This window comes from Cebus imitator, unplaced genomic scaffold (genome assembly GCF_001604975.1).
Source record: "Cebus imitator isolate Cc_AM_T3 unplaced genomic scaffold, Cebus_imitator-1.0 Scaffold82, whole genome shotgun sequence".
Classification (NCBI taxonomy): Eukaryota; Metazoa; Chordata; class Mammalia; order Primates; family Cebidae; genus Cebus; species Cebus imitator.
This window is the reverse complement of record NW_016107397.1, coordinates 4,183,114-4,195,577: the sequence shown is the minus strand read 5'-3', so window position 1 is coordinate 4,195,577 and position 12,464 is coordinate 4,183,114. Positions and strand designations below refer to the sequence as shown.

Here is a 12,464-nt window from a genome sequence, read left to right as displayed (position 1 = left end):
TCATCCCTGCCTTCTGGAAAACCCTCAACCTGTCCAGGTCATGGGCCTGGGTAGACCCCAGCTGGGGTGGGACCCTCACTCGCCCACATCCGTCCCTGCCAGAGCTGACTGGAGGACGTACACATCCACATCTCTCCCTCCTTCCTTTCCGTGCCTGTGGAATCCCAGCCTTCCATGATGGAAGCAGAAATAGCCGCATCCTCCTTTTGCAGCCTCCCTGGCAATATAAGGAGCAGGTGTGCGCGGGGTTTATGCTCAGCAAGCCGAAGCTACTGCCCTGGACATTGGGTCATGTGTCTGGGAAACAAAGAGGCAGGCACAGTGGACAGTGTTTTCTGGTGGTCTTGGGAGTGGTCACACTCCAGCAACTGAGGGCAGTGGGGCTGCAGTAGCTGTGGGGATGTCCGGGTTCCAGTTTCTGGTGGTGTCTTCGGTCCACCCTGGCCCTCTCGTGTCCCCTGCTGGCAGCTGTTGTGTGTTTACAGGGCTGGGTCTCTGTGATTTTGACTGGCCTGCTTCTGCAAAATCTAAGCCTGGGTTCCCAGCCTCACTAGGGAGGCAAGGACTGGAGGCAGCATGGGGTCTCAGCCCCAGAAGCCATCCTTTCTGCCTGACATGAGACAGATGAACCTCAGAAATCACCCTCACCGAGCTGGACGCAATGGCTCACACCTGTAATCCCAGTACTTTGGGAGGCCAAGGTAGAAGGATCACTTGAGGCCACAAGTTCAAGACCAGTGTGGGCCACAAAAGGAGACCCAGTCTCTACAAAAAAAAAAAAAAATTTTTTTAACTAGCCAGGCGTGGTCGTGCATACCTGTGTTCCCAGGAGGAGGCTGGGGCAGGAGGATCGCATGAGCCTAGGAAGTCAAGGCTGTGATGAGTTGGATTGCACCAGTATGCTCCAGCCTGGCCAACAGACCCAGACCCTACCTCTAAACAAGAAAGAAAGAAATTACCCTCAATGGCATCAGAAAGGCTGGGGAAGCAATGCACAAAGACAGACAGTGGTGGATTTTGAGACAGAACACTGGAATGCCTGCCCTGAGCTGACTCACATCCCAAAATTGGATCGCCTCGAAAACATTTCTAATGTCTAAACTGCAGAGCCTAACAAACAGTAACCTTCTTCTCTAGCACAGCAGAGGATGGTATCTTTAACTGTTGCTTTAAAATGTAATTTGATTTTCTCATTTGTTCTGCTCCCAAGCACTGGATTCATCTGAAACTCTTGGTTTCCCCTGGAGGCCATGGTTCCTGGACACTCTGACCTGGGTGATCCCAAGCATGGCCTGGATCCCTGTCCCTTGGAGTCGTGCAGGCATCCCCTGCTCAGGTACATAGGTGTGGCTATGGCCCCTCTGATTGTGAGGTGCCAGAGCCAGATTCAACTGAGTCACCAACTGCCATGTACAGGTTTCATCCCCAAAAGACAGAGCAGAGCTCTCACCTTGACCTTCTCATGAAGCACCACCTGCCTATGCCCCTGCTTTTTCTTCCTGTGGGACAAGAACTTCCTTTATATCCAAAGTTCAGCCATTCATTCTGTATTACTCCAAAATCCATCTTTCAAGCCAGGTTCCTGAAGAAAATCATTTTCAGTCTTCAGAATTCTGAGCCAACCATCTCATCTTTCTTGAAAGCCCAAATTTGAAGCCTATATCTTTATTTTTTTTTTTCTTTTTGAGCCAGAGTTTTGCTCTGTCACCCAGGCTGGAGTGCAGTGGCATGATCTCAGCTCATTGCAACCTGCGCCTCCTGGGTTCAAGCAATTCTCCTTCCTCAGCCTCCCAAGTAGCTGAGATTACAGGCACCCACCACCACACCCGGCTAATGTTTTGTATTTTAGTAGAGACGAGGTTTCACCACATTAGTCAGGCTGGTCTCGAACTCCTGACCTCAAATGATCCCCCTACCTCAGCCTCCCAAAGGGCTGGGATTACAGGCATGAGCCACCTTGCCCAGACTTACCTTTTTTTTTTTCCTGCTGCTTTGGCTTCTTTTTGAAAATTAAACTCTATTTGAAAATTAGACTCCTTTAGGCTATGTGAAATTCACATTTCCTTCTTCTGGGGTAAAAAGGTGTATCTGAATACAGAGGGCCCCAGGGAAGAAAACAGTCAAGAGAAGGAAATATAGAAACATTATTTTGAAATATGATGACAGCTTGCAGAAATAAAAGATAAAAGATAAACACTCCAGATCAAAGAGGAAATCAAAATCCTTGTGAGCCCAGCCAGGCTAACAAAGATTTGAATATCAGATGTGGCCTCATCTGTAACAAGACAGCGGGACGGGAGTGGACAAGGTAGAGGAAACCCAGTCCAGGCCAGGTGTGGGAGAGGAGGAGTGGGGCTCAGAGCCATGAGGCACTTGGAGAAAACTTCCTGCTAGGAGTCAGATTTCAGAGGCAATGGGAAGGCCTGAGGCAGTTTGTTAAGAAGAGGTTGAAAGACTGTTCCTAACCAGGTGGGCATGGGACAGCTGAGAGGGGGCGGTCACAAAGGCACCACAAGGGAGGTGACCTGGGGGTGAGGCTGTGCCAGGGGTATCTGCTGGGCACATCAGGGACAATAAAGGCATCCAGGGAACCACAGGTGGGTCCTTCCACTGTCACTTCCTGTCTCCCCAACAGAGGACCACCCACAGGTTCTCCTACAGCCAGGACCAACTTCAAATGCAAACATAGGAAGCTCCAACCGAAAGAGTCTCATTGCTACAAATTATCTTCTTTAATAATTTCCCAGTCACACTGGTCGGGTGGCTCATGCTTGTAATCCCAGCGCTTTGGGAGGCCGAGGTAGGCAGATCACCTGAGGTCGGGAGTTCGAGACCAGCCTGACCAACATGGAGAAACCCCATCTCTACTAAAAATACAAAATTAGCCCGGCATGGTGGTGCATGCCTGTAAGCCCAGCTACTCAAGAGGCTGAGGCAGGAGAATTGCTTAAACACAGGAGGTGCAGGTTGCAGTGGGCCGAGATCGCTCCATTGCACTCCAGCCTGAGCAATAAGAGTGAAACTATGTTTAAAAAAATTCCCAGTCACATTTTATTTTATTTTGACAGAGGCTTACTCTGTCACCCAGGTTGGAGTGTAATGTGAGATCTCAGCTCACTACAATCTCTGCCTCCCAGGTTCAAGTGAGTCTCCTGCCTCAGTTTCCAAAGTAGCTGGGATTACAGGCACGTGTCACCACACCCAGCTAATTTTTGTATTCATTCAGTAGAAACGGAGTTTCACCATGTTGCCTAGGCTGGTCTCAAACTCCTGACCTCCAGTGATCCAACTGCCTCCGCCTCCCAAAGTGCTGGGATTACCAGCATGAGTCACCCAGCCGGGCCCCCAGTCACTTTAGAATAGCGTGTTGCTTTGTATGCAGAGGGCCTCTGCGATTAGCCCATCAACCCTGAGAGTGCTGGAAAAGGCCTGGTTTCCAAATAACTGGCTTCCTCTGCGTACACTGAGTCTTATTGTATGCATTAAAAATTACCTTGAGAAAAATTGGCAAAAGAGCAGATGGCACAGAAAGATGGAAAATCCCTGACCTAGAAGAATGGGGCAGTTGGAGAACACAGGCTGTGACAGAAAGGACACACTCATGGTCGTGCCCCATTCATTGCATGGCATTGCATTGTCGGAGGGCCCAGGAGGGTCTCCGGATGCCAGTGAGACCCCAGCCACAGCCAGTTTCCAGGTTCTTGACACCATCTGGAGAAAGAATTCAGGGATGAATCAGAATGAAGCAAAAAGCCAGAAGCTTTTATCGCAAAGCAGAAGTGCGCACAGGCATACTCGTGAGGATAGTCACACACAGCAGAGTTTGAGTTTCTAATTTTACAGGTGTTTCTTTAATTAGGTAGTGGAGTAATCGCTAGGTATTCTGGCCGAGCACAGTGCCTCATACCTGTAATCCCAGCACTTTGGGAGGCTGAGGCGAGTGGATCACTGGAGCCCAGGAGTTTGAGACCAGCCTGGGCAACATAGTGAGATCCCATCTCCATAAAAAAATGAATAAAAATTAGGTCCATGTCATGGAGACTGCCTATAGTCCTAGCTACTTGGGAGGTTGAGGCAGGAGGATTGCTTGAACCCAGGAGTTCAAGGCTGCAATGAGCCACGATCGCACATTGCACTCTAGCCTGGGTGACAGAGTGAGACCCTGCCTTAAAGAGAAATAATCATTAGGTATTGTGGGAAAGGAGGGGATTGCAGGGACACTGCCCACCACCCCCATTACTGTCCCCTTTCTCCCTTATTTGGCTTTGCCCAGAAGAGTCATGGACATGTTACCCTGATCAGGGTTTTGGCCATTTTCTCTTCATTATTTGGGATGTTCTGTTATCCTGTGGTTTCCTTGCCTAATTCTTGTTTCAGCTGTTGCTTGGGTTTTCCATCTGCAACCACCCAGTGCTATTCTTATCTCAACCGGACACAGCCATTGGACTGAAGCTCCCAGAAGCTGATTCCAACCTCCCTACATTGCATTGATCGCCCCCACCTACCCCACCCCTCAGTTGTCTTCAGGAAGTCTGTTTCCACCAGATTGACTTCAGTAACCCTCAAATATGTCTGGCGCTGTTTCTTCTTTACTCATTCACCCAGAGATCTCTTTTTGGAAGTGTTTGTTGATTGTCTTCTTCCTACCAAGCATTGGCTAAGCCCTAGGAAGAGAGAAAGGAGCAGGACAAACCCCATCCCTGTCCTTATCAAACATGTCCCCATCTGCCCCCAGAAATTCTATCCCTGATCAACGTCCTGCTCATCCACAACCCCTCCAAAAAAGCCCTTCCAAATGCCATTTCAGGTTTTCTTTCTTTCTTCGACAAAGTTCTTGGTAACACCCGCCATCAGTAGAAACGACAGGAATGTCGGAATCCCAATTTGTTATTCGATTTATGATTTGGTAATTAGGTTACAAAACCTATTTCTTGTTGCTTGTTGAGAAATGCTGAGTGTATGATAAAACATATTGTTTGCTAAGAAGAATGATGGCAAAGAAAACTTAGCCACCTCCCAGCAAGTTGAAAACTGCTTGCGGCATTCTCAAGTGGCAAGACAGTATATGAATATCATACACCAGTTAAAACAATTCTTTAAGTGTAGGATATGTGACCCTGCCCCCATGGTTCCCTCATGGAGAATATTTTAAAGTTTGTCTGTGGACAGTGATAAGCAGGCACCAGCTGCCTAGTTTATTTTTATTTATGAGAAAATACCAAACACCTGTTTGTTAATAATAATCACCTGTTCAGGGAGAATACGTGGGTCAGAGTCTGCTCAAGGCCCTCAGCCTGGAATTCTATCAGCCTGCTGACAGCCACTCTCAGCTCGGAAGTCTGTTGGCCCCCCAGACAGTCCCATTTTGCTGTTCTGTCTGGGTGTCTGTGTGATATTGTGCTGGCCTAGAGCCAGAACCAGAGCAAAACTATTTTATAAAATGCAAAACTGTTTTTAGATAAGTTAAAATGGCTGCCCCATTCTCCTCACAATAACTGCTAGCCTTGGCTACTGTAAATAAAACTGCTAGTTTGCTTTGCAAACTAGCCACTATGTAAAGCTGCTTACCTTTTCTTATCAGTAACTGCCAGAATTGCTAGCCTTTGCTTACCGGCAATTGCCAGACTAATCAGCCCAAGCTAGTTCCATCCTGGCTCCTGTGACTTGTAATAAGTAACTAAGGTCTGTGATTTCCACCTTAACCAGATAATGTGTAAACAAATGTTTATCTTGACTTCTGTAAACCACTTAAGTAACAAACGGAATGACAAAAGTCCCCTGGCCCTTGGAATGTCCGGAGACCCCCACCCTCATCTTTGCCCAGGAGGTAATTTACAGAATCCACTAGCCCTCGGAATGTCTGAAGCCTTTTCATCCCCATCCCCGCCCCTCACCCCCACTCCCAAGGTGGTTTTTCGGGTATAAAAAATCGTGGCACCCCCCTTTTGCCACCACAGGTTGAAGAGACGTGAGTCCTCTGTGGTCGCCGGCATAATAAATGACCCTGCAATCTGGCATACTTTTGTCTTGTGATAACTTTCTACGCTCCGGTCAAATACAACATCTGCTTCTTAATGCCTTTAGCGCCACCTGGGTGAGGGTCTCTACGGCCAAGCTGGTCTTGGTAGTTGCTGTTAGGTTTAATAATTAGGCATTATTAGCCAGGTGCGGTGGCTCACGCCTGTAATTCTAACACTTTGGGAGGCAGAGACGGGTGGATCACCTGAGGTTAGGAGTTCGAGACCAGCCTAGCCAACAGGCTGAAACCCTGTCTCTACTAAAAATACAAAAATATTTTAAAAAATAAAAAAATAATTAGGCATTAAGGGTTTTGGGTTTTTTGTTTGTTTTTGTTTTGTTTTGAGATGGAGTCTCACCCACCGTGTAACCCAGGCTGCAGTGCAGTGGTGTAATCTCGGCTCACTCCAACCTCCACCTCCCAGGTTTTAGCAATTCCCCTGCCTCAGCCTCCCAAGTTAGCTGGGACTACAGGCACGCATCACTATGCCTGACTAGTTTTTGTATTTTTAGTAGAGACAAGGTTTCACCATGTTATCCAGGAGAGCGATGGCAAGGAAAACCGAGCCAGCACCCCCAAGCAGAAAACTGCTCAGGGAGTTCTAAAATAGTAAACATTACGTGTATATCACACGCCCGTTAAACTAGTTCTTTAAGCACGGGTTATGTGACCCTGCCCCTGTGGCTCCCTCGTGGAGAATGCTTTCTAGTTTGTCTTTGATGAGTGGTAAGCAGGCACCAGCTGCCTGCCTAGTTTATTTTTGTTCTATGAGAAAACACAGAACACCTGTGTGTTAATAATCACCTATTCAGAGAGAATACACACGTGGGTCAAAGTCTCTTCAATGCCCTTAGCCCGGAATGCTGTCAGCTCCCTGCGGCCCTCAGCTCAGAAGGCTATTGACACCCAGATAATTCCACTTTGCTGTTCTATCTGGAAGTCTGCTTCTTAATTCCCTCAGCGCCGCCTGGGTGGGGTCTCTATGGCCAAGCTGCTCTCGGAATCATGCCCCATTAGACTTCATCCCTTTCCCTTACTAATCATTACTGGATTTTCTCAAAAGCAAGCTTGAGAGAATGAAAGGCCCGAAGACCCTTTTGCTTACTTCATCCAAACATGCAGTGCCCTTCTCCTATTTCCACGGTTCCAACATGACAGGCTGGTCCACAAAGAGTTTCCTCTTGATCAATGACTACCATCTTCAGACTGGTTTTGACTGGTTTCCCGAGGACGTGCAGAAAGTGGAGTTCTGCCAGGCATGGTGGCTCATGTTGTAGTCCCAGCACCTTGGGAAGGCTGAAGCAGGAGGATTGCTTGAGCCCAGGAGTTCAAGACCAGCCTGGCCAACACGGTGAAATCCCGTCGCTACTAAAAATACAAAAATTAGCCAGGCATGATGGTGGGCACCTGTAATCCCAGCTACTCAGGAGGTTGAGGCAGGAGAATTGCTTGAACCTGGGAGGCCGAAGTTGCAGTGAGCCGAGATAGCACCACTGCACTCCAGCCTGGGCAACAGAGCAAGACTCCCTCACAAAAAAAAAAATATAAATAAGGCAGTGTCACTCTGACACCCATGCTGCAATGCAATGGCGCCCTCGCAGCTGGGTTCCAGTGATTCTCCTGCCTCAGCCTCCTGCAAAACTGCAACTACAGGCACACGTCACCAGGCCTGGCTAATTTTTTTTTTGTAGGGGTGGGGTCTTGCTGTGATGCCCAGCCTTGTCTAGAGTTCCTGGCCTCAAGAGATCCTCCACCTCGGCTTCCCAAAGTGCTAGGATTACAGGTGTGAGCCACTAAGCCTGACGCAAGCGCTCCTTTTAAATTAATCCATTTTGTGACTTTTTTTTTTTTCAGTAAACACCTTCAATGAACACTTCCAATCTACCACAACAGATACTCTCAGCCAACTGTTTATCCCTGCACAGCAGGCCTGCCGGAATCCCCCAGACCCCTGGTTATCACTGCGTTCAGCCCCAATCTGGCCACGTAACCAACCTCAGCTTCCCAGCCCTCCATTTCCCTGAGCAACTATTGCCTGGAAAGAATCCTTGTACCAATCTCTGTATCCGCCAGGAGCATTCGCTACTAGAAACGTAGTGCAGTTCTGACCTTAAGCAGAAAATAAACGTATTTATTGGTTAGCTCTCAGAATCCACAGAAAGGATGAGAACCCAGGCTCAGAGTTCCACAGGAGCAGAACTGTCCAAATCACAGCAGCAACCGGCCCGGTAAACACACAGAAGCTGCCAGCAGGCGGCAGCAGAGGCCACAGCCCGAGATCAACACCGTCCCCAGGGACGGGAGCTCAGACGCCCCCGCAGCTGCTGCAGCCCCACTGCTCCCGGGAGCTGGCGGCCGCAGCCCCTGCCGAGACCACCAGAAAGCATGGTCCACCGTGCCCGCCTCTTTGTTCTCCTGACACTTGACCCGATGCCCAAGGTGGTGGCTTCGGCTTGCTGAGCATAAAGCCCGCGCACACCTGCTCGTTCTGTTGCCAGGGAGGCTGCAAAAGGAGGATGTGCTATTTCTGCTTCCATCATGGAAGGCTGGGATTCCACAGGCACAGAAAGGAAGGAGGGAGAGATGTGGATGTGAACGTCCTCCAGTCAGCTCTGGCAGGGACGGATGTGGGACAGCGAGGGTCCCACCCCAGCTGGGGTGTACCCAGGTCCAGTCCTGAACATGTTGAGGGTTTTTGTAGAAGGCATGGATGAAGGCTGGTCTGACAACGCTCAAGTCCCCGTCCTGACCCCAGAGGGTGTCAGACTGGAAGGGCGACACATCCCGGGCATCTGCCACCCGTCACACACACCTCCCACCCACTGGCAGCCTTCCACCCTAAGCACACACAAAGCCTCAGTCCAGAGATCAACTGTCTCAGCTCTGCAGTTGTATGTCCTGTGTATAGACTCGCTGAGCACAACCTCTGCCCAGCCTGGCGTGTGCATACTTCTTTCTCACTGTCAGGGGAGGAGCCCGTCCTGGCCCTCCCATTGGCCTGTAGATTCAACTCCCCTGGGCAGAGCCCCAGGGCCCAGGATCATCCTGTGCCCTCCACTCAGGCACAATGGTAAAAATGGTGCCTATCCTGCTGTCTCTGCCACTCCTTCTGGGTCCTGCTGTCCCCCAGGGGACCCAAGATGGTGAGTGGGGAAAGCAAGGGGTGGGTGCTGGAGAGGACTGGGAGGAGGTGAGGAACAGGACATGTGGCTGGGAGAAGGGCCGGATGCAGCTGGGACTCCCGGGCATCCGGTAGGAACGGGTGCCCCAGGATGCCATCTGACTCCGCTCACACACTCCCAGGAGCATTCAGGGAGCCTCTGCCCTCACCCTAAATAAGACCTTCAGGAATCTGAATCTGAAACCCTTAGTTTACAGTGAAAACAAAGACTCCAAAGACCAAGTGACCTGCCTGGGGTGAGACAGCCAGGACGGAGCAGGAAGCACAGGCCTGGAGCTGCTTCCTGCCTGACGCTGAGGGAGAGAGAGAGCAGCCCCAAGGGGAAAGTGAGAAGGCAGGTCAGCTGGAGGGATGGTGCTAGAAGGAAACCCGTGCCCTCACCCCACACTCAGACACGGGAGCGGTGGGTGTGGAAGGTGAGTAGCCTGAAGAGAAGGCAGTGGAAGCTTGGAGAGATCAAGAGTCACTGCTAGGACGGGGCAGGAGGCTGTGTGTGGCATGGGAATGTGCAGGAGGAATACATGGAAGCGAATGGCTTCCCAGCTGTGTGAGTCCAACATTCATGACACACATTGTCAGAATAGCTGTTTCATGTTCGTTTTGTAATAACCACATTCAGGATGTGGCTAGGATGTTAATCCCATTCTGCACCAAAATCTGAATTATTTGGGGTTCTCCAGAGAAACAAAACTAATATACATTGTATACACACGCACATACAATATACACTGTATATTCATATACACACCAAATATATACGTGTGTGTGTACAAAAGAGAGAAAAAGAGGAGTTTTATCTAACATTTCTTATGGCTCACACAATTCTGGGGGCTAAAAGTCCTAAATCAGCAAAGCAAGCTAGCAGGCTGGAGACCCAGGAAAGAGTTGGTGTTGCAGGCCTGAGTCCAAGGGTAGTCTGGAGCAGAATTCTTTCTTCTTTGTGGGACCTCAGCCTTTTCTCTGGGTGCCTTCCACTGATTGGATGAGGCCCACCCACCTTATAGAGGGTAATCTGTTTTACTCATTACTGATTTTAAATCTAATGATTAAATCTCCCGATTTAAAGGCTAATCATGTTAAGAAATTCGTGAACAAGAATGACTTCAGTACTTCAACCAGGAATCTGCCATATGACCTCCAACATTACTAACACTCATGTAATTTATATTCTAAATTAACTATGGAACCAATTATGGAAATGTCCCCCTCTCTCAGCTTCCATCTTACATGAAAATGTAAGGTGCAATGCCAGGAATTTGAGAGGAATCCTAGTCTTACCTTGTGCTGACCCATTCTGGGTCACTTCTCAAGTTTTCTAGTAAATTCATCTTCCTACACTTTCTAACTCTGTGTATTTGTCTGGTTAGACTAGAAATGTTTGTTTCTTAGTCAAGTTCAATGCAGATTGGCCAAGGTGACTCAGGGATCCAGGTTATTTGCATCTTGGGACTCTTCTATTTCATCCTGTGGCCTCCATAGTCATCAAGTAAAGGGATAAGAGGCAGTAGGGTCGTGGACCAGAAGAAATACATCAGTCACTTCCACTCACTTCCTTGTTTGACAAAACTGAGTCACATGGTTTCAACATATCAATAAGGAGGCTGAGAAATATTGTCTTCTTCTGTGCCAAGCAGATTCAACTCTGCAGTGAAGACAGAGAATGGTCTCTGAACTATCATCCCCAGCATGAAAGCAGAGGCTGTTTCCTTGACTGAGGCTCCAATGGTGTGAAGTGACGGCAGAGGAGAGAGGTGGGAGGAAGAGGCAGCGGCCAGGCCTCCCCTCCTGGCCTCTGCAGCCCCACAGCGGGACACCCTTTCATGGCCCCAGCCCTCAGAGTCTTTTCTCTTGCAGGTCACTACTCCCTGACCTATCTCTACACAGGGCTGTCCAGGCCGAGCAAAGGCATCCACAGGTTGCAGGGCACTGTCTTCCTCAATGACCAGGCCTTCTTCCGCTACGACAGTGAAGACGGGAAGGCTGAGCCCCTGGGACCATGGAGACACGTGGAAGGAGTGGAGGACTGGGAGAAGCAGAGCCAATTTCAGAAGGCCAGGGAGGAATTCTTCCTGGAGACCCTGAAGGAAATCATGCAGTATTACAACAACAGTAACGGTCAGTGAACAACAGACTGAGGGGGTGGAAGGTCTAACCCAAGAGGCAGCCCCCCAGGTGTGAGTGGCAAGGGGTCAGCAGGATGGAAACAGTCCCAATCCCAGAGGAGGAACCAGAGGCACGGCAGAAACGCAGACATGTCCGCATCCCTCCCACCCCACAGCACAGGTGCTCCCCGCTTCCCCATCGATTGCCCCATCCTCATCCCAGGCCTCAGCTCACAGGAAGTGATGGCAGAGTCACTTCTTACCCAGGCACCTCTGACCTCTCACCTCCACACCCCCACCCACCAGAGGCTGATTCCCCCAGTGAGAAGGCATCAGACTCACCCCTGACCTGGGAGGTTGCCTGGAGAGTGAGCCACTCTCCAAGTCGCTCAGACCTGGGCTCAGCTGGTGGCTCTGCCTGTCCCAGCTGTTGACAGTGAGACGCTCCCAAAATATCTGGTTGAAATCTGCAAACACTGGAGCATTGAGACCTACCTCCAAACAGTTTTGTAATATTTAACTTTGTCTATTCCATGAAGGAGGTCACAGTCTGTCCTGATCTCCCTTGCAGCTCCATCGCCTAGGACAGGGTGCAACCAATATTTGCTCAGTTGAAATGCGTGGAATGAACAGAGAAAAGCACCCGGCACACATGGTAGCCCATGCTGGGGGCTCAGGAAGTGCTGGATTCAAAACCGCAGGCTGTTAGAGTTCCCTGGAACCCTAAAGTTTCTCCTTTCCATAAGATGCAGACCCGGGAAGGGCCACCTGGACTGTGGTTGGAGGAGCTGGTGGCAGAGCCTGTGTAGAGATTGTCCCTGTGTTCCCAGCCCAGCACTCTTCCTCCTAAACCACACTGCTGGCCCCAAGGCAGCCAACCTCAGGCCTGGTGAACTGCTGATGTTAAATTATCATAGAGTGGGTGTCATAAGATGGGCTTCTGGCCAGGTGTGGTGCCTCACGCTTGTAATCCCAGCACTTTGGGAGAGTGAGGTGGGCAAATCATGAGGTCAGGAGTTCCAGACCAGCCTGTCCAATATGGTGAAACATCATTTCTACTAAATATATGTACACCCAAAAATTAGCCAGGCGTGGTGGAGTATGCCTGCAGTCCCAGCTACTTGGGAGGCTGAGGCAGGAGAATCACTTGAACCCGGGAGGC

At 49.7% G+C, this 12,464-nt stretch overlaps 1 protein-coding gene across 1 annotated transcript in view; it reads left to right on the top strand.

Annotated features, from left to right (window-relative positions):
- Window positions 1-9,047: 9,047 nt before the first annotated feature.
- The window catches only part of LOC108308026 (zinc-alpha-2-glycoprotein-like), a 7,157-nt gene continuing 3,740 nt past the window's right edge, over window positions 9,048-12,464 (top strand). The window contains exons 1-2 of the mRNA XM_017533650.2: window positions 9,048-9,162; window positions 11,055-11,315. Coding sequence (XP_017389139.1) covers window positions 9,087-9,162; window positions 11,055-11,315 — 337 coding nt within the window. The 5' untranslated portion in view covers window positions 9,048-9,086. The remainder of the gene's footprint in view (window positions 9,163-11,054; window positions 11,316-12,464) is intronic.